The sequence below is a fragment of the Bos mutus genome, unplaced genomic scaffold (genome assembly GCF_027580195.1).
Source record: "Bos mutus isolate GX-2022 unplaced genomic scaffold, NWIPB_WYAK_1.1 CTG255, whole genome shotgun sequence".
Taxonomy (NCBI): domain Eukaryota; kingdom Metazoa; phylum Chordata; class Mammalia; order Artiodactyla; family Bovidae; genus Bos; species Bos mutus.
Window position 1 is genome coordinate 46840 of NW_027219759.1, and position 23484 is coordinate 70323.

At 37.0% G+C, this 23484-nt stretch overlaps 1 protein-coding gene across 2 annotated transcripts in view; it reads right to left on the minus strand.

The window, feature by feature from the left end:
• The window catches only part of KLHL4 (kelch like family member 4), a 107737-nt gene that overhangs the window by 27081 nt on the left and 57172 nt on the right, over positions 1 to 23484 (minus strand). The window contains exons 7-9 of one of the 2 annotated variants that reach the window (XM_005910702.3): positions 17000 to 17224; positions 12014 to 12176; positions 7823 to 8035 (exon numbers count right to left, since the gene is read on the minus strand). In XM_005910702.3, the coding sequence (XP_005910764.2) occupies positions 7823 to 8035; positions 12014 to 12176; positions 17000 to 17224 (601 nt within the window). The remainder of the gene's footprint in view (positions 1 to 7822; positions 8036 to 12013; positions 12177 to 16999; positions 17225 to 23484) is intronic. The other variant, XM_070366909.1, reaches the window with a different exon arrangement.

Below are 23484 nucleotides of genomic sequence, written 5' to 3' on the forward strand. Positions count from 1 at the left end.
CCTTCCAATGAATATTCAGGACTGATTTCCTTTAGGATTAACTGATTTGTTCTCCTTGCAGTCCATGGGACTCTCAAGTGTCTTCTCCAGCACAACAGTTTGAAAGCATCAATTCTTCAGTGCTTAGCCTTCTATATGGTCCAACACTCACACCCACACATGACCTTTGGAAAAATCATAGCATTGACTATACAGACCTTTGTTGGCAAAGTGATATCTCTGCTTTTTAATATGCCATGTCATATGCCTTTTTAAGAGGCATGTCATAACTTTTCTACCAAGGAGCAAGCATCTTTTAATTTCATAGTTGCAGTCACCATCTGCAGTGATTTTGGAGTCCAAGAAAATAAGGTCTCTCACTGTTTCCATTGTTTGATCATCTGTTTGCCATGAACTGGTAGGACCAGATGCCATGATCTTTGTTTTTTGAATGTTGAGTTTTAAGCCAGATTTTTCACATTCCTATTTCACCTTCATTAACAGGCTCTTTAGTTCCTCTTCACTTTCTGGCATAAGGATGATGTCATCTGCATATCTGAGGTTGTTGATACTTCTCCCAGCAATCTTGATTCCAGCCTGTGCTTCACTGAACCCAGTAGTACTGTAGTACATATTTATTGAAAAAAAAATCCACACAAGTGGATTTGTGCAGTTCATACTGATGTTGCCTTAGGATCAACTGTAGTGAAAAATCTCACAACAAAGAAAAGACAAAGGTCAGATGGCTTCACTGGTGAATTTTCTCATATATTTAGAGAAGAATTAACACTAATCCTTCTCAAAATCTTTCAAAATATTGAAGAAGTAACAAAAAACACACAATGACACTATAAAAAAAAACTACACACCGATATTCCTAATAAATACTGAATGCAAAAATTTTCAACATAATACTAGCAAATTGAATTCATCAGATTATTAATATGATTATATATCATAATAAAGTGGGATTTCTTCCTGGAATGAAACAATGGGTTATCATATAAAAATCAATCCAAGTAATACACTATATACTATACATGAACCAAGAACTTCCAGATATTCAAGCTGGTTTTGGAAAAGGCAGAAGAACAAGAGATCAAATTGCCAACATCCATTGGATCATAGAAAAAGCAAGAGAGTTTCTGAAAAACATCTACTTCTGCTTTATTGACTACACCAAAGCCTTTGACTGTGTAGATCACAGCATACCATGGAAAATTCTTCAAGAGATGGGAATACCAGACCACCTTACTTGCCTCCTGAGAAATTGGTATGCAGATCAAGAAGCAGCAGTTAGAAATGGACATGGAACAAGGGCCTGGTTCCAAATTGGGAAAGGAGTACATCAAGGCTGTATATTGTCACCCTGCTTATTTAACTTATATGCAGAGTACATCATGCAAAATTCCAGGTTGGATGAAACACAAGCTGGAATCAAGACTGCCTGGAGAAGTATCAATAACCTCAGAGAGACAGCTGACACTACCCTTATGGCAGAAATTGAAGAACTAAAGAGCTTCTTGATGAAAGTGAAAGAGGAGAGTGAAAATGTTGGCTTAAAACTCAACATTCAAAAAATTTAGATCATGGCATCTGGCCCTATCACTTCATGGAAAATAGATGGTTAAACAATGGAAACAGCAAGAGACTTTATTTTGGGGGGCTCCAAAATCACTGCAGATGGTGACTGCAGCCATGAAATTAAAATATGCTTGCTCCTTGGAAGAAAAGCTATGACAAACCTAGACAACATATTAAAGGGCAGAGACATTACTTTGCCAACAGAATTCCATCTAGTTAAAGCTATGGTTTTTCCAGTAGTCATCTATGGATATGAGAGTTGGACCATAAGGAAAGCTGAGAGCTGAACAACTGAGGCTTTTGAACTGTCGTGTTGCAGAAGACTCTTGAGAGTCCCTTGGACTGCAAGGAGATCAAACCAGTCAATCCTAAAGGAAACCAGTCCTTAATATTTATTGGAAGGACTGATGCTGAAGCTGAAACTCCAATACTTTGGCCATCTGATGCGAAGAGCTGACTCATTGCAAAAGACCCTAATGTTGTGAAAGATTGAAGGCAGGACGACAAGGGAACAACAGAGGATGAGATGGTTGGATGGCATCACCAACTCGATGGACCTGAGTTTGAGCAAGCTCCTGGAGTTGGTGATGGACAGGGAAGCCTGGCGTGCTTCAGTCCATGGGGTCACAAAGAGTCAGACACGACTGAGCCACTGGACTAAACTGAACTGAACTGAATACACTACACTGGCAGAAAGAAGAGGAAAAAAACACATATTCTCTCACCTAATGCACAAAAAGTATGTAACAAAATACTTTCAATCATCTTTTAATGATAAAAGCAGTAACCAAAGTAGGAACAGAATAAAACCAACTTAACATAATAAAGGCCAGATATAGAAAACCCAAATCTATCATACTTAATGAGGAAAGACTGAAGGCTTTCTCTCTGAGATCAAGAACAAGACAATAATAGGAATTTTCACCACTTCTATTCAACATAGAGAAATAAAATGCAAACACACTGGAAAAGAAGAAATTAAAGAAGATACCATGAGGGAGAAAAATATCTCATGTTCCTGGATTAGCAGACACAATATTATTAAGATGTCAATATCACCAAAGTGATCTACAGAATCTATGCAATGTCTATGAAAACCCCAGCAACTTTTTTTGCAGGAATAGAGATATCCATTATAAACCTATATCGAATCTTGGGGATCCAGAGCAGCCAAAATAATTTTGAAAAAAGATGAACAAAGATTGAGGTTTAATACATCTTGATTTCAAAACTTACTAGAAAGCTACAATAATAAAGAGTGTGGTGCTGGCACAGTGACAGATGTAATTACAAACGATATAGAATACAGAGCCAGAAATATACCCTCACATACATTGTAAAATAATTTTTGTGAATGAGGCCAAGACCATTCAATGAGGAAAGGACAGTCTTTTCAACAAATATTCATAGGAAAAATGGATATCCACCTGTAAAATAATGAAGTTGTATTTTTACCTTACTCCATATACAAAAATTAACTCAAATGGATCAAAGGCCTGAACATAAGAGCTAGAACTATGGAACTCTTATAAGAAAACATAGGGGAAATGTTTTATGACATTGAATTTGGCAAAGATCTTTTGGATATGACCCCAAAAGCACAAACTATGAAGAAAAATTGGATTCAATATTAAAAACATTTGCACATCAAAGGGTACTATTATCAGAGTGCAAAAGCAACCCATGGAATGAAAGTAATGATGTGCAAATCACATATTTGACTAGAGGTTAATATACAGAATATATAAGGAACTCCTATAACTTGACAGCAAAAAGACAAACAACCCAAATAAAAATGGGCAAAGAACTGCAATAGACATTTCTATAAAGAAGATGTACAAATGACTAATAGCACACGTTAAGATGCTCAACAAAGCTAACCAATAGAGAAACCTAAATCACAAACACAAAGAGATACCACTTCAAATCTATTGGGATAGCTATGAAAAACAAATCAGTGTTGGTGAGGATGTACAGTAATAGAATTCCTTTTGCTTTGCTGGTGGGAATATAAAATAGTACAGCTTCAGTGGAAAACAGTATGGAGGTTCCTTAAACATTTAAAAATAGAATTTATGATAAAGAAACTCTGCTTCTATGTATACCCAAAATAATTGAAAGCAGAGGTTCAAACAGATATCTGTACACCTATATTCTAGCAGCATTTTTCATATTAGTCAAAAAGTGAAGCGACTCCAATTGTAAATTGATGAATGAGTGGATAAAGAAAATGATGTGGTATGTACATATAATGTCATATTTTTCAGCTTTCAAAAGGAAAGGAAATTCAGATAAATGCTATAACTTCTATGAAACTTGAAGAATTATAAGGCTCAGTAAAATAAGCCAGACACAAAAGGATTATTTATGACTCCACTTTTATTAGGTACCTAGAATTATGAAATTCATAGAAAAAGTAAAATGGTGGTTGCCAGGGACTGAGGTGAGGAAGGAATGGGGATTTATTGTTTAATGAGGATAGAGTTTCAATCTGAGGAAGTGAAAAAAGTTCTGGAGGTGGATGATGATAATGTTTCACAACAATGTGAATGTACTTAATGATACTGAACTGTGCACTTAAAAATGCTTAAAATGATAAATTTTATGTTATATATATTTTGCCAAACTAAAAAAATAATCTGGCGTAATGAACAGGTGATCAATTATTACTTTGCTAACTCTGGAGAAAACTGATATGAAAAAGCTCCCTTTTACATATGTCTAACTATAATATCCAATACTTTGGCCGCCAGATGTGAAGAACTGACTCATTTGAGTCACTCAGTCATGTCTGACTCTTTGCGATGCCATGAACTGTAGCCTAACAAGTTCCTCTATCTGTGGAATTTTCCAGGCAAGAGTACTCCAGTGGGTTGCCATTTCCTTCTCCAGGGGATCTTCCTGACCCAGGGATCGAACCCAGGTATCCCACATTGCAGGCAGAAACTTTACCTTCTGAGCAACCAGGAAAGCCCACATATATTTAACTATAATATCCAATACTTTGGCCACCTGATGTGAAGAACTGACTCATTGGAAAAGACCCTAATGCTGGGAAAGATCGAAGGTAGGAGGAGAAGGGGATAACAGAGAATACGATGGTTGGATGGCATCACCAATTCCATGGACCTGAGGTTGAGCAAGCTCCAGGAGTTGGTGATGGACAGGGAAGCTTGGCATGCTGCAGTCCATGGGGTCTCAAAGAGTGGTACATGGCTGAGTGACTGAACTGAACTGAACATTTGAGACAGTAATTGACCTTCTTTATGTTTTGCATAATTCTTAAAATTTGTTTGCATCTGTTAGGAACCAATCTCTTGAAAAGCATTCCAGATATACACTGAGTAGCAGGGAGCTAATCATTTAGGATTAAACTTAAGGGAAAAAAAAAAAAAAACTACCAAAAATCAATTATTCCCTGTAAGAAACAAAGTATTATCACTATCAATTATGCCTTTCAGAAGAAAAATAATAGTATTTGTATGCTTTCCTTTAGTCTTTTCTGCCTACATTTTATCCTATATATCACTGTTTTTGTTTTTTTTTTTTTTTAGTTTTATTTATTTTTTAAATTTTATTTTATTTTTAAACTTTACATAATTGTATTAGTTTTGCCAAATATCAAAATGAATCCGCCACAGGCATACATGTGTTCCCCATCCTGAACCCTCCTCCCCTCCTCCCCCCCACACCATCCCTCTGGGTCGTCCCAGTGCACCAGCCCCAAGCATCCAGTATCGTATATCGAACCTGGACTGGCAACTCGTTTCTTACATGATATTTTACATGTTTCAATGTCATTCTCTCAAATCTTCCCACCCTCTCCCTCTCCCACAGAGTCCATAAGACTGTTCTATACATCAGTGTCTCTTTTGCTGTCTCGTACACGGGTTATTATTTACCATCTTTCTAAATTCCATATATATGCGTTAGTATACTGTATTGATGTTTTTCCTTCTGGCTTACTTCACTCTGTATAATAGGCTCCAGTTTCATCCACCTCATTAGAACTGATTCAAATGTATTCTTTTTAATGGCTGAGTAATACTCCATTGTGTATATGTACCACAGCTTTCTTATCCATTCATCTGCTGATGGACATCTAGGTTGCTTCCATGTCCTGGCTATTATCAACAGTGCTGCGATGAACATTGGGGTACACATGTCTCTTTCCCTTCTGGTTTCCTCAGTGTGTATGCCCAGCAGTGGGATTGCTGGATCATAAGGCAGTTCTATTTCCAGTTTTTTAAGGAATCTCCACACTGTTAACAAATGGGACCTAATTAACCTTAAAAGCTTCTGCACATCAAAGGAAACTATTAGCAAGGTGAAAAGACAGCCTTCAGAATGGGAGAAAATAATAGCAAATGAAGCAACTGACAAACAACTAATCTCAAAAATATACAAGCAACTCCTACAGCTCAACGCCAGAAAAATAAACGACCCAATCAAAAAATGGGCCAAAGAACTAAATAGACATTTCTCCAAAGAAGATATACAGATGGCTAACAAACACATGAAAAGATGCTCAACATCACTCATTATCAGAGAAATGCAAATCAAAACCACTATGAGGTACCATTTCACACCAGTCAGAATGGCTGCGATCCAAAAGTCTACAAATAATAAATGCTGGAGAGGGTGTGGAGAAAAGGGAACCCTCTTTCACTGTTGGTGGGAATGCAAACTATATATCACTGTTAAATCAATTTTCTCCAAACTATTTTTCATTGTAATATTCCATTTCTCCAAAATTTAATTACCCTTTTGTCTGCGAGATAAAATCCAAAAGTTTTCATCTTGACATTTTTGGCTATCAAAAATCTGGTATGTAATTGAGTTTTTAATTGCTCTTCCAAATACCTTTAAGTTTAATGTCTCTGCTCATATTTATGAAGCTTTCTCCTTTACTTTCATGGTTTGGGTTGTGTTTTTTTCCTAGACCTGAAATTCTCTCCATTCTTTTTTATGCCTACAAAGTTCACATTCTACCTGGTTCATGAATTTCTCTTGAAAGATGCCATCCATACTGATCTGTCTTTTGAATTCTGATAACTTAACTGACCGAAAATTTGTCACTTGGACTTAGGCTATTATCAACTGCTGTGTGTGTGTGTATATATACATATATATAGGACTTCCCTGGTGGCTCAGACAGTAAAGCATCTGCCTATAATGTAGGAGACCCAGGTTCGATCCCTGGGTCAGGAAGATCCTCTGGAGAAAGAAATGCCAACCCACTCCAGTACTCTTGCTTGGAAAACCTCATGGACAGAGGAGCGTGGTAGGCTACAGTCTATGGGGTCACAAAGAGTCAAACATTAGTGAGTGACTTCACTTCACTTTATACATATGTATATATGTGTGTGTGTGTATATATATATATACACACACACATACATATATAGTGTGTGTGTGTGCATGCATTCTATCTTGAAAGGGAAAAGTGAAAATGTTAGTTGCTCAGTCGTGTCTGACTTTGTGATCCAGTGAACTGTAGCCTGCCAGTCTCCTTTGTCCATGGAATTTTCCAGGCAAGAATACTGGGGTGTATAGCCATTCCCTTCTCTAAGGGATCTTCCCAATTTAGGAATAGAACATGAGTGATAAAGCTACAAAGTAATATGACTGACAAAAAATGTAGCACACTTTGTTCATCCAGATTAATGTCTCCCATTCAAAGAAGCTACCTGTGAGGAATTAAATACTCAATGCAATACAGTCATTGTTCAGAACATCATAAACACCTCTCTTTGGGATATTTTTCTCTGTTTATTTTGCAGTGATAAGCCTTGGAGTTGGTGATGGACAGGGAGGCCTGGCATGCTGCAATTCATGGAGTTGCAAAGAGTCAGACATGACTGAGTGACTGAACTGAACTGAACTGAAGCCTTTTTTCTTAGAGAACTGATTCGGTTTTTGAAACAGTGAAGTTGTGATTTGAGCCAGTGAATAGTTGAGTGATATAGCTTGTAATAAAAATACATTTATTCTTACTCTGTCTCACTTTATAGAGTGACTATTAAATGATAAAACAATGTATTCTTTTCATACAATTCTCATGATGAATCTGTAATGCATATGCAAGATTTCTTCAAAATATTTTGAGCCTAGGAGTAAGGATAAAGTTAAAAAAAAATTAAACCTCTGAAAGAATTAACACTTATTTGGAAGACTACATTTGGCAGCTTAAAAATCCTTCTCATTTCTGAAAAAAACAAATAACGGAATAAATAATGAATAAATAAAAATATTTTACCGTTCGACACAGGCAGAAAGTCTGGAGCAATGGTTAGAAGCAGGGGCATCATGACCCCCAACCACATATAAAAATCCATTGTATGTTGCAACTCCTACACCTCCACGTCTTTTGGACATTGGAGCACACAGACTCCATCTGTTAGTGTGTGGGTCAAAATATTCCATAGATTTGAGGCAGGAACTTCCATCACGTCCACCAATAGCATATAGCCTAGAATAAAGACAGAAGTATGTGTGTGTGTGTGTGTGTATATTTGTGCATAGAATGAAAGTGAAAATACACCACACACAGCATTGAACTGTGTATTCTACTCCCTCAGGATTTTATAGCAAAAGGCCTGAATTTGTGAAGGCATTTGTTAAAGTCTACCTTACCCCAAGCCTACCTGCTTCATAATTTTTTTTGAAAGTTTCTTTTATATAATAGATTAAAGGTTTATATGGGAAATAAACTACAGAGAAAGGAAAGAGATAACAAAAGCATTGGTAGTATTTGTCTACTAAACCACAATAAAGCTGAACATTTTTAAAGATGGTAAGATCTTTCCAAAACCCAAATCCAGGAACCTTACAATTTTAGCTAGATTTAATTGCCTAGCATTAAACTCTCTATTGCTTTAGTGAACTATTTTATTTAGTGTAAAAAACATTTGTAACTAAGAAGATGTTAATTTAACAAATAACTACGGGAATAGGATAAAACCTAAAAACCAGATTTTTTTCCTAGGAAGATGTATTATCTATAACATTTCTCATAAATTTTAAAATGCCAATTTTTTTTGTATGTATTTATTTTTTTAATATAAATTTATTTTAATTGGAGGCTAATTACTTTACAATATTGTATTGGTTTTGCCATACATTAATATGAATCCACCACGGGTGGATTAGCAGTGTTTTTAATTTGTTATTGTTGTTCAACTCTTTTGTGGCCTACTCTTTGTGACTCTATGGACTGTAGTACACCAGGCTTCCCTGTCCTTCACTATCTCCTGGAGTCCACTCAAACTCATGTCCATTGAGTCACTGATGCCATCCAACCATCTCCTCCTCTGTCGTTCCCTTCTCCTCCTGCCTTCAATCTTTCCCAGCATCAGGGTCTTTTCCAGTGAGCCGGCTCTTCACATCAGGTGGCCAAAGTATTGGAGTTTCAGCTTCAGCATCAGTTCTTCCAATGAGTATTCGGGGTTGATTTCTTTTAGGCTTGGTTGGATCTCCTTGATGTCCAAGGGACACTCTTCTCCAGCCCCACAGTTCAAAAGCATCAATTCTTTGGTACTCAGCCTTTTTTATGTACCAACTCTCACAACCGTATATGATTGCTGGAAAAACCATAGCTTTGACTATACAGATCTTTGTCAGCAAAATGATGTCTCTGTTTTTTAATATGCTGTCTAGTTGTGTCATAGCTTTCCTTTCAAGGAGCAAGTTTCTTTTAATTTCGTGGCTGCAGTCACCATCCATAGTGACTTTGGAGCCCCCCAAAATGAAGTTTGTCACTGTTTCCATTTTTTCCTCACCTATTTGCCATGAAGTGATGGGATCAGATGCCATGATCTTCATTCTTTAAATGTGGAGTTTTAAGCCAGTTTTTCAATCTCCTCTTTCACCCTCATCAAGAGGCCCTTTAGTTCCTGTTTGCTTTCTGCCATTAGAGTGCTATCATCTGCACATCTGAGGTTGTTGATATTTCTCCCAGCAATCTTGATTCCAGCTTGTGATTCATCCAGCCCAGCATTTTGCATGACATACTCTGTATAGAGGGGGCTTTCCTGATAGCTCAGCTTGTAAGAATCATCCTGCAATGCAGGAGACCCACTCCAGTAGAATTGCCTGGAGAATTCTATAGACAGAGGAGCCTGACAGGCTACATTCCACAGGGTCACAAAAAGTCAGACATGACTGAACGACTTTCACTTCACTCTGCACAGAAGTCAAATAAGCAGGGTGACAATACACAGCCTTGACATACTCCTTTCTCAATTTTGAACCAGTCCATTGTTCCATGTCTGTTCTAACTGTTGCTTCTTGACCTGCATACAGGTTTCTCAGGAGGCAGGTAAGGTGGTCTGGTATTCTTACCTCTTTAAGAATTGTCTACAGTTGTTGTGATCCACACAAAGACTTTTGTGTAGCCAATGAATCAGAAATAGATGTTTTTCTGACATTATTTTTAGCCTAATTTAAATTTAATCCCAATCAATAGAGAAGATCAACATTTATTAAACTATATGCCTATAACTGCCCTTCACACTCAGCTGTGAACAATAGCAAGTTAAGCAAGACAAAATTAAATTATTTAAATTCAATTATTTCAGCCTCTTCTGTAATAGATAGGAGATCACTACTCAGTCACTGGATATCATTAAGGTTAGGCTAGAGATAATCAGATTTAGGAGAATTTTAAACCCGAAAACACTGTAAGTCTGGGTTTCCTGTTAACCAACAGACACTTCTTACTTTATGCTGTTGCTGCTAAGTCTCTTCAGTCGTGTCTGACTTTGTGCGACCCCATAGACAGCAGCCTACCAGGCTCCACCATCCCTGGGATTCTCCAGGCAAGAACACTGGAATGGGTTGCCATTTCTTTCTCCAATGCATGAAGGTGAGAAGTGAAAGTGAAGTTGCTCAGTCATGTCTGACTCTTCACAACCCCGTGGACTGCAGGCTACCAGGCTCCTCCACCCATGGGATTTTCCAGGCAAGAGTACTGGAGTGGGTTGCCATTGCTTTCTCCACTTACTTTATGCACAAGGTGCTAAAAAACAGCTGCATAAAAATTTATATTGAACCCAGTTATATGATGAGATACTGATTTTATGAATAATCAATACAGACACACAAGACTGTCATCCTGGTGTCTGAAATTTTCATCATTCATGTTCCTCCTATATGCTTGTCATTATCTCCAAAGATCCCTTTTCAGAAAGAACACAATTACAAGTTACCTGCAAGAAGAATAATTCAAGCTTGTAGAAACCTCTAATAATATCAAGTTTCAATCTATTATTTTCTCTCATAAGAAAGTGATCAGAAAGTAAGAAAGATTCAGAAAGATGAGACTAGCTATAATTCTAGAACACTTAGGAGAGTGCGTTTAAAGAGAAAAAAAGACTTGGCAAATTACAAAAAAAGACTGAAGTTTTGATAAGTCAAGAAAAAGTTATAACCAAAAAATGGTAGCTTCTTGAGGGTAAGATTGAAACTGGCTTGCCTACAAAAGTGCTTCTCAAATTTAATGTGTAATACAAGTTACTTGAGGATCTTCTTTAAATGTCTATTCTGATTCAGGAGGTCTGGGATCGGGTTTATTCAGTGTCAGACTTTATTTTTCTGGGCTCCAAAATCACTACAGATGGTGACTGCAGCCATGAAATTAAAAGACGCTTACTCCTTGGAAGGAAAGTTATGACCAACCTAGATAGCATATTCAAAAGCAGAGACATTACTTTGCCAATAAAGGTTCGTCTAGTCAAGGCTATGGTTTTTCCTGTGGTCATGTATGGATGTGAGAGTTGGACTGTGAAGAAGGCTGAGCACCGAAGAATTGATGCTTTTGAACTGTGATGTTGGAGAAGACTCTTGCGAGTCCCTTGGACTGCAAGGAGATCCAACCAGTCCATTCTGAAGGAGATCAGCCCTGGGATTTCTTTGGAAGGAATGATGCTAAGGCTGAGACTCCAGTACTTTGGCCACCTCAAGCGAAGGGTTGACTCATTGGAAAAGACTCTGATGCTGGGAGGGATTGGGAGCAGAAGGAGAAGGGGACGACAGAGGATGAGATGGCTGGATGGCATCACTGACTCGATGGACATGAGTCTAGGTGAACTCCGGGAGTTGGTGATGGACAGGGAGGCCTGGCATGCTGTGATTCACGGGGTTGCAAAGAGTCGGACATGACTGAGCGACTGATGTGATCTGATCTGATCTGGGACGGGGTTAAGATTCAGCATTTCTAAATAGACCTCAGTTAGTAATGTTACTGCTGATCTCAGGATATTTAATTAATTATTCATTTTAGATAAATATTTTCCATCATAATGAAAGGAGAGTTCCAACAAAGGCCTTTTACAATCCATTAGTAGGATGTCCTAGTCACTGGGAATGCTTATTGTCAGGTGTATCACATCACTGAAGTGCTGTACTACAAGAAATGCGAGCAAAAGCATGCATGTTTGGCTCTACTCACTTATTGTTTAATGTGACTACACCAACTGTGCTTCTAGGAGTTGACATACTGGCCACGTAATTCCACTGACGTCCTTCAGGGTCCCATCTTTCTACAGTATTTAGATAACTCCATCCATCATGGCCACCAACAGCATACATTGGTCCTTCAAGTGTGGCTACACCTAAAGGATAAAAATAGCATGAGAGCTCACCTAGGTAGGGCATATATAATAGATATTTCATTTTACAAGGAAGTGACTACTTAAAAACTTGATTTTTATCTATTAATGGTTTTGTAAATAGCCATTTAGTGAATAATTTGCCAATCGTGATTTGAAACTAAAACTAAATATGGTCTTTTAATCCTAGAAAATATCATGGAAGGGTATCATGGTTATAATGCTAAAGACATAGAAAGTAGATGAACACACCATTTCTTGCAATTAACAGAAATGGGAAGATGATTTTTCTCTGTCACAGTTTCAATGTCATTTTTCAAATATAAAAGGTAGATGAGATATGATACTGAATCTTAGATAAATACTAGAACTGTTGGCTCGGAGAAGGCAATGGCACCCCACTCCAGTGTTCTTGCCTGGAGAATCCCAGGGACGGGGGAGCCTGGTGGGCTGCCGTCTATGGGGTCGCACAGAGTCGGACAGGACTGAAGCGACTTAGCAGCAGCAGCAGCAGAACTGTTGGCTAAGTCTGATAATCTTTTTAATCCTTTATTTTTATTAAAGGGATACAAATGATTCCCATAAGACATCTCAGTAAACAGGGGTTTTTGAAGTTTAGTTAGAAATTTGTTCTATTCAGTTCAGTTGCTCAGTCATGTCCAGCTCTTTGCAACCCCATGGACTGCAGCAAGCCAGGCCTCCCTGTCCATCACCAACTCTGGAGTTTACTCAAACTCATGTCCATTGAGTTGGTGATGACATCCAACTATCTCGTCCTCTGTCGTCCCCTTCTCCACCCACCTTTAAATCTTTCCCAGCATCAGGGTCTTTTCAAATGTGTCAGTGGTTCAAATCAGTTGGCCAAGTACTGGAAGTTTCAGCTTCAGCATCAGTCGTTCCAATGAATATTCAGGATTGATTTCCTTTAGGATGGACTGGTTGGATCTCCATGCTGTCCAAGAGACTCTCAAGAGTCTTCAGCAATACCACAGTTCAAAAGTATCAGTTCTTCCATGCTCAGCTTTCATTATATTCCAACTCTCATATCATACATGACTATGGGAAAAACCATAGCTTTGACTAGACAGACCTTTGTTGGCAAAGTAATGTCTCTGGTTTTTAATACGCTGTCTAGGTTGGTCATAACTTTGCTTCCAAGAGCAAGCATCTTTTAATTTCATGCTGCAGTCACCATCTGCAGTGATTTTGGAGCTCCCCAAAATAAAATCTGTCACTGTTTCCACTGTTTCCCCATCTATTTGCCATGAAGTGATGCGACCAGATGCCATGATTTTAGTTTTTCGAATGTTGAGTTTTAAGCCAACTTTTTCACTCTCCTCTTTCACTTTCATCAAGAGGCTCTTTAGTTCTTCTTCAATTTCTGCCATAAGGGTGGTGTCAGCTGCATATCTGAGGTTATTGATATTTCTCCTGTAAATCTTGATTCCAGCCTGTGCTTCATCCAGCTCAGCATTTCTCATGATGTACTCTGAATATAAGTTCAATAAGCAGGATGACAATATGCAGCTTTGTCATACCCCTTTCCCGATTTGGAATCAGTTTGTTGTTCCATATCCGGTTCTAACTGTTGCTTCTTAACCTGCATGTAGATTTCTCAAGAGGCAGGTCAGATGGTCTGCTATTCCCATCTCTTGAGGAATTTTCCACAGATTATTGTGATCCACAGAGTCAAAGGCTCTGGTATAATCAATAAAGCAGAAGTAGGTGTTTTTCTGGAACTCTTTTGCTTTTTCTATGATACAGCGGATGTTGGCAATTTGATCTCTGATTCCTCTGCCTTTTCTAAATCCAGCTTGAACATCTGGAAGTTCATGGTTCACGTATTGTTGAAGCCTGGCTTGGAGAATTTTGAGCATTACTTTATTAGCATGTGAGATGAGTGCAATGATGAGGTAGTTTGAGCATTCTTTGTCATTGCCTTTCTTTGGGATTGGAATGAAAACCAAACTTTTCCAGTCCTGTGGCCAGGCTGCGTTTTCAAAATTTGCTGGCATATTGAGTGCAGCCATTTCACAGCATTGTCTTTAGGATTTGAAATAACTCAACTGGAATTCCATAACCTCTACTAGCTTTGTTCGAAGTGATGCTTCCTAAGGCCCCCTTGACTTCACATTCTAGAATGTCTGGCTCTAGGAGAGTGATCACACCATGATGATTATCTGGGTCATAAAGATCTTTTTGTGTAGTTCTTCTGTGTATTCTTGCCACCTTTTCTTAATATCTTCTGCCCTCCACTTGGTATCTCTCATTTTCTTGAAGAGATCTCTAGTCTTTCTTATTCTATTATTTTCCTCTATTCCTTTGCATTGATTACTGAGGAAGGCTTTCTTATCTCTCCTTGCTCTTCTTTGCTACTCTTCATCCAAATGGGTATATCTTTCCTTTTCTCCTTTGTCTTTCCCTTCTCTTCTTTTCTGCCAAAGCCTTTGACTGTGTGGATCACAATAAACCGTGGAAAATTCTGAAAGAGATGGGAATACCAGACCACCTGATCTGCCTCTTGAGAAATTTGTATGCAGGTCACGAAGCAACAGTTAGAACTGGACATGGAACAACAGACTGGTTCCAAATAGGAAAAGGAGTACGTCAAGGCTGTATTTTGTCACCCTGTTTATTTAACTTATATGCAGAGTACATCATGAGAAATGCTGGACTGGAAGAAACACAAGCTGGAATCAAGATTTCTGGGAGAAATATCAATAACCTCAGATATGTAGATGACACCACCCTTATGGCAGAAAGTGAAGAGGAACTAAAAAACCTCTTGATGAAAGTGAAAGTGCAGAGTGAAAAAGTTGGCTTAAAGCTCAACATTCAGAAAACGAAGACCATGGCATCTGGTCCCATCACTTCATGGGAAATAGATGGGGAAACAGTGGAAACAGTGTCAGGCTTTATTTTTCTGGGCTCCAAAATCACTGCAGATGGTGACTGCAGCCATGAAATTAAAAGATGCTTACTCCTTGGATGGAAAGTTATGACCAACCTAGATAGCATATTCAAAAGCGGAGCCATTACTTTGCCAACAAAGACTCATCTAGTCTAGGCTATGTTTTTTCCTGTGGTCATGTATGGATGTGAGAGTTGGACTGTGAAGGCTGAGTGCTGAAGAACTGATGCTTTTGAACTGTGGTGTTGGAGAAGACTCTTGAGAGTCCCTTGGACTGCAAGGAGATCCAACCAGTCCACTCTGAAGATCAGCCCTGGGATTTCTTTGGAAGGAATGATGCTAAAGCTGAAACTCCAGTACTTTGGCCACCTCATGAGAAGAATTGACTCATTGGAAAAGATTCTGATGCTGGGAGGGATTGGGGGCAGGAGGAGAAGGGGACGACAGAGGATGAGATGGCTGGATGGCATCACTGACTCGACGGTTGTGAATTTGAGTGAACTCCGGGATTTGGTAATGGACAGGGAGGCCTGGCGTGCTGTGATTCATGGGGTTACAAAGAGTCGGACACGACTGAGTGACTGATCTGATCTGATCTGATCTCTTCTTTTCATAGCTATTTGTAAGGCTTCATCAGACAACCATGTTGCCTTTTTGCATTTCTCTTTCTTGGGGATTGTCTTGATCCTTGCCTCCTGTACAATGTCATGAACCTCCATCCTTTGTTCTTCAGGCACTCTATCAGATGTAATCCCTTGAATTTATTTGTCTCTTCCACTGTATAATCATAAGGGATTTTATTTAGGTTGTGCCTGAATGGGCTAGTGGGTTTCCCTACTTTCTTCAATTAAGTCTGAATTTGGCAATAATGAGTTCATGGTCTGAACCATAGTATGCCCCCAGTTTTGTTTTTACTGACTGTATAGGGCTTCTCCATGTTTGGCTGCAAGAATATAATAAATCTTATTTTTTCTATTGGATTCTATGAATAGCTCCTTTGTGTTTCTCATCTGCTCTGGGAATTCACGTTACTGGTTCCTCCTGCTGCCTTCTTCACCATCTCAATTTGCCATCCACACTACCTCTCCTATCTCTTTAGCAATAGCAATTAAGAGTTTTAAAATTTGCTTCAGTGTCTCTGTAAGATATGTTTTCTAAAAAATCACACATACAGAACTGAGCTGAATAATTACATAGTCTATCATTTGATATAATTTATCAGTTACATTGAGGCAAACAATACCCATCTTGGATATGTCACACTTCAGCTGTGTAAAATTTGGTTCTTTAAAAGCAATGCAATTATTCTTTTCTTAAAAAACAAACTCTGTAGTATTGAAACATATGGAGTCTAGCACTAAGAGAAGCAGATCTTGACAAGCCATCAGGAGAATCAAAGTTCTTCACTGTTCAAGAAGTCTCTATTCTTTCTTAAGCTTCTTGGGAACCTCTGACTTAAGTATAAATTAGGGCTGCTCTCAAGGAAAGTGGTTTTCTAAATAGCCCTGCCTTCAAACTGCATCCAAAGGCTTTTGCCTAAATATAGATTTGATTCTTATGGGAAGGGACACTAGTAACTAGAAACACAGTGTCTCTCCATTAGCAAGTGTTCTTTTCTCTAAACTGACCTTAGAAGAAAACTTGTAGTTGCATGCTCCTCAACAATATATTCTTTCTAAAAGGTTTTATCCTTCCTGAAGTGGGACCCCTTTAAAATACCATTGGAATGGAGGTACAGTTACAACAAGTATGACACATGAAACAAGGAAAAACTTCACATGCTTTTACCATTTATTTAAGCTTTTCAGAATTTTCAGACATTTTGAATATGAGTATGACTAAATCTCAATGATATGCACTTATTTAAGCTCTAGTAAATGTACAGTCTTTAGACTATACAACATTAAGCTCTTACCTAAACCATGCCTGTGTGTTGACATGGGAGGCATCACTGTCCAGATTTTGCCAACTGGATTAAAACATTCCACAGTATTCAAAGTTTTTAAACCATCTCTTCCTCCCACAACATAGAGTTTGTTATCAATAACAGCAACTCCAAACTGAAGCCTACGCCCATTCATGGTGCCAATATGTAGCCAGCGGTTGGTTCGGAGGTCATATTTTTCAATTGTAGTGGTACCTGTTAAAGGGATATTAAACAATGCTAAAAACTACTTGTGCAAAATGTTTTAATCATTTATATTATATTTATGTATCTATATTTATAGTATAGAATCAGTGATTGCAGTTCAAATTAAAATAAGTAGTCCAGATAATTCTCCAACCTGTATGACAAGGCAAGGATAATATTTCACCACTTCTGAATCCAAATGGAAAAGTGAGAATAAAATAGTTTATTTAATATATATGGTTTATATGTTTATAATGACTTCTTTGGCTATAATATGCTATTGTTAGTACTAACACAGGTTCCAGACACCATATTTTACAACAAAAACTGCTTTGGAATGTATTACTAACTGTTTACACACCCATTATAGTTTTACTTGACTATGAACATTCAATGTACTAATTTACGCCCTTTTATTTTACTCAGTTTGGTCTGTATGTGTGTGTTTATTTAAAAAACAAATGACTAAAGGAACAGAAAAGAAAATTCCTTTTAAATGGGCCTTCAGTGTTAATTCACATTATTCACATAATAACATTTTTGTCCTTTATTGTGCCCATCTTTGCATGAAATGTTCCCTTGATATCTTTAATTTTCTTGAAGAGATCTTCTTGAAATGAAAGCTAGGCTGCACTGATTACTAAAATTATAGAGGTATTAATGATGAAGTAAGTAGAAAATTATACCAAGCTACATTAATCAACTATATATAGAAGACTTACATTAAAATGATGTAGAAATCTGCTTAAAGCCAAGTTATTTTTTCCAAACATTAAATAAAATATAAAAGATGGATTTACTCTATATCTCTTATCTGCATCTATGAACATATATGACTGATAGTTTTGTATCTTTAATTCTGAAATGTCTTTAGCCCATTTTCCTACTAATCAAAATGTAGATCATCTAGCTGGCTTATTATGGCAACTCTGTATTTGATTGAAAAAGAGTTTTCTGTATGGATTCATTTTGATATTTGCAAAAACTAATACAATTATGTAAAGTTTAAAAATAAAATAAATTTAGAGGAAAAAAAAAAAAAGAAAAAGAGTTTTCCTTTTTTTAACTAATCTTTTTCTTTGGGACTCACTTCACATTTTTTTCTGTGTTTATTAATTTTCTGCCCTAAAATGTGGCAAATATTGCTTCTTACTTCATTTCAAAGTTCCTATTCAGCTCTCACTTATGATCTATTCAAGGGTGAACAAAATCAACTAAACTTTGTGGTATTGTTTAGAACAATAGTTCCTGCAGTCATGAACATATATAATTTAGTTATTTCCTCCATCTTTTTTAAATGAACTTAAAAATCACTATATTAGCCCTTATTTGTTCCCTGCCATACTGTCTCTCAGAATTCATTATTTTAGTAAGTTAAAATTTACTGAATACGTGGCATACACAAAAGCCTGAAGTTTAGCATTCAACCATTTAAAAATTTTGACTGTGTGATCGTACTGACAACTTTTTGATGACTCTTTTAATATACACGGTAGGGGTTATAGTTAATTACAGCCACTTGTGTGGTATCTATATTTAGCAACTAATTCCAAGTTAATTGTATGAGTCAAAAGGAAATTAAAGACTGAGGAAGTACTATATTTCCTAAATATCAAAAGGTGAAAGTTCAAAAAGTATCTTAAAAAGATAAATAAAACTACACATTGTAAGAAAAGGCATGCATATAGAAAACATTTTAAGAATGTAAATTGGTATGTTTTTAAATGCAATACTGATTCACATAGATAAATGTTATCACCTCAATATTTTTGCTTTATGTAGGTTTTTTTTTTTTCTTTCTTTTTTTGCTCCTATGTGTTCAATCTGGTTTTTCAATTCTAAGACCCTCAAAGAGAGGGGTCAGTTTTGTTGTTGCTGCTCTTTCATCTAAGATAGTGGCAATATAGCAACAAAGAACACAAAATTTGAGTAATAATTCCCAGTCCAGTAGTTCTACGATGCTTGCCCTTGGCATGGCTATCTAACCTTAAGAGCCTTAGTTTCCTCATCTCCAAAATTAAGGTAATAAAAATCTATCTTGTAGCATTACTGTGAGGATTAGAAATGATGTCTGCAAAATGCCAATCAAGGATCAAGTATTCAAAAATAATTATATTTACTATTATTGTAGTTTTCTGTAATTTCCCATAAAGCTTTTTATATTTTCATATACTAGGTATTTCAAGAGTCTCAAAATGATGGCTTTACTTCTTTCCATATCAAACTGTGGTAGCAGAGTCAAGGATTATAGGCTCACATTTCATTCATTTTTGTAAGCTATTAAGGAGTTGAAGATACATATTACCATCTTGTGTAATATATTCATTTGTGTAATGTTAACGTGAAAGACAAGAACCTGAAAAAATAACAAAAACAGTAAATAAACACAAAAACCAAACAAATAAACACAAATTTTCCCATTTCTCACTCCGCTAGTTGGATATTTTTAAAATCAAATATTATAGATAGCCATGTTTACATTTTATACTTAATACCCTTTTGATTTAATATCAAACAATACACCTTTTAAATTCTGTGCCTGTTCTTTCTATTCAACAAAATGCAGTAAAATATCAAGTTGCTAGACTTAAAATCTATTATAACATTTTACTGTATTTGTTATTTTCTGAAGAACACTAGTTCTGTGAAGTTACTCTACAACTTTGGAAAATAATTGCAGTTGCAAACTCCTGTTATACAGGTTTATTATTAATTGACATATCTCCTATATGGTCTTCCAATTTCCAATTACACATACCAAAAGAAAAAATAGTTTTCCAGAAGCATAGAACTTTGATTTTTGCATCATTGTCTACAAGGTGTCAAAACATTTCCATGTATTTTTTAAGTGAGTTGATTTTAGTTCCTACACAGCCAATTCTTAATTACAAAATCCTTGCCTCATTGTTTTGGCAACATGGTTCTATAGGTAGAAATCAATGTAAAGAAACAGAACTGTGGGAAAAAAATATTTTAAGAAGTATTCAAGGTAGACATGATGGCTTCAGAAATTTTTCCCTATTCCTACTGAAAACAATTCTTTTGTAAAATCACTATTTTTATTCCAGAATTGAATTGCTGATCTTGTTATCAATGCTTCAAGTTTATTTGTAAATGGTCTTTGGTCATCTATCAGGAAACTGACAGCAAGAAATTAGAAGTCATTCTCCTATTTCTGTCAAAAAGCAAATTTGGAGGACTTCATCCCTTCCACTTATGATAAAGCTGTAAGTTCTCCCTGAAAAGATCTTAGGTTGCAAAGCAAATACTCAAATAAAAAAAAAAAAAATGCTGCCATAAGAGTCACAAAATACCCCAAATTGCCAACACAACCTTGTGGAAAAAGGAAGCAAAGCTGGATGTATCACCTTCCCAGACTTCAGACTATACCACAAAGCTAAAGTCATCAAAAGAGCATGGAACTAGCACCAAAACACATACAAAGATCAATGGTACAGAATAGAAAGTACAGAAATAAGCCCCCACACACGGTCAATTAATCTATGACAAAGGAGGCAAGCATATACAATGGAGAAAATATAGTCTTCAACAAGTGGTGCTTAGAAAACTAAACAGCTACATGCAAAATAATGAGAAAGAACATTCCTTCATACCATATACAAAAATAAAATCAAAATGGTTTAAAGACCTAAATGTAAGATCTGATACCATAAAACTCCTAGGAAAAAAAAAGCAAAACACTACTTGACATAAATCACAGCAATAATTTTTGGTTCCATCTCTTAAGGCAAAATAAATAAAAGCAAAAAATAAACAAGGGGGTCTAATTAAATTTAAAAGCTTAATTAGAAAAATAATTAGGAAAATACCAACAAAATGAAAAGGCATCCTATGGAATAAAGAAAATGTTTGCAAATGATGTGAAATACAAGAGGTCAATATCCAAAATATGTAAATAGCCCATACATTCAATATAAAAAAAATAAAAAATGGGTAGAAGAACAGAATAGACATTTTTCTAAAGAAGACAAATAGGTAACTGGCAAATGAAAAGATGCTTAGCATTGCTAATTATTAAAGAAAGGTAATAAAAAACACAATGAGATATCACTTCACACCTATCAGTTAACTATCATCAAAAAGTTTCCAAATAACAAATGATGGAAAGGATGTGGATAAAAGGGAACCCTTGTATGCTACTGTTCGGAATATAAATCGGTATAACCACTATGGAAAACGGTATGAAGGTTCCTCAAAAACTAAAAATATAACTATCATATGATCCAGAAATCCCACTATTGGGGTGTATATACCAAAAAACCAAAATGCTAAATCAAAATTATATATCCACTACAATGTTCATGGAGAAGGAAATGGCAACCCACTCCAGTGTTCTTGCCTGGAGAATCCCATGGATGAAGAAGCCTGGTAGGCTGCAGTCCATGGGGTCGCACAGAGTCAGACACGACTGAAGCGACTTGGCAGCACAATGTTCACAGGAGAACCATACACAATACTCAAGACATGGAAGCAACCGAAGTGTCATCAACAAACAAATGGATGAAAAAGATGCTATCAGTTCAGTTCAGTCACTGAGTTGTGTCCGACTCTTTTCGACCCCATGAATTGCAGCACGCCAGTCCTCCCTGTCCATCACCAGCTCCCGGAGTGTACTCAAACTCCCATCCATTGAGTCGGTGATGCCATCCAGCTTTCTCATCCTCTGTTGTACCCTTCTCCTCCTGCCCCCAATCCCTCCCAGCATCAGAGTCTTTTCCAATGAGTCAACTCTTCGCATGAGGTGGCCAAAGTACTGGAGTTTCAGCTTGACCATCATTCTTTTCAAAGAACACCCAGGACAGATCACCTTTGGAATGGACTGGTTGGACCTCCTTGCAGTCCAAGGGACTCTCAAGAGTCTTCTCCAACACCACAGTTCAAAAGCATCAATTCTTTGGTGCTCAGCTTTCTTCACAGTCCAACTCTCACATCCATACATGACCATTGGAAAAACCATAGCCTTGACTAGATGGACCTTTGTTGACAAAGTAATGTCTCTGCTTTTGAATATGCTATCTAGGTTGGTCATACCTTTCTTTCTACAGAGTAAGCGTCTTTTAATTTCATGGCTGCAATCACCATCTGCACTGATTTTGGAGCCCCAGAAAAATAAAGTCTGACACTGTTTCCATTGTTTCCCCATCTATTTGCCATGAATTAATGGGACCAGATGCCATGATCTTCGTTTTCTGAATGTTGAGCTTTAAGCCAACTTTTTCACTCTCTTCTTGCACTTTCACCAAGAGGCTTTTTAGTTCCTTTTCACTTTCTGCCATAAGGATAGTGTCATCTGCATATCTGAGGTTATTGATATTTCTCCCAGAAGTCTTGATGCCAGCTTGTGATTCTTCCAGACCAGCGTTTCTCATGATGTACTCTGCATATAAGTTAAATAAACAGGGTGACAATATATAGCCTTGACATACTCCTTTTCCTATTTGGAACCAGTCTGTTGTTCCATGTCCAGTTCTAACTGTTGCTTCCTGGCCCGCATATAGGTTTCTCAAGAGGCAGATCAGGTGGTCTGGTATTCCCATCTCTTTCAGAATTTTCCACAGTTTATTGTGATCCACACAGTCAAAGGCTTTGACATAGTCAATAAAGCAGAAATAGATATTTTTCTGGAACTCTCTTGCTTTTTCAATGATCCAGCGGATGTTGGCAATTTGATCTCTGATTCCTCTGCCTTTTCTAAAACCAGCTTGAACGTCTGGAAGTTCATGGTTCACATACTGCTGAAGCCTGGCTTGGAGAATTTTGAGCATTACTTTACTGGCGTGTGAGATGAATGTAATTGTGGGGTAGTTTGAGCATTCTTTAGCATAATATTTCATTGTGTGTGTCACACACACACACACAGTAAAATATTATTCTGCCAAAAAAGAGGGAAATTCTGCCATTTACAGTAACACTGATGGGCCTAGACATATTACGCTTAGTGAAGTAAGTCAGACAAATATAAATCTGTACATGATATCACTTATATGTGAAATCCCCCCAAAAATGAATGTATATCGAATACAGAAAGAGATACACACATACATTATAGAAAACATTTTTGTGGTTACTAAAAATGAGAGGGAAGGAGGGAGGGACAAATTAGGGGTATGGGATTAACAGATACAACCTACTGTTAATAAAATGGACAAGTAGCAAGGATCAGAGCCATTATCTTGTAATAACTTAGAATATCATCTAAAAAAATACTGAATCACCATGGTGTACACCTGAAACTAATATAATAAGTC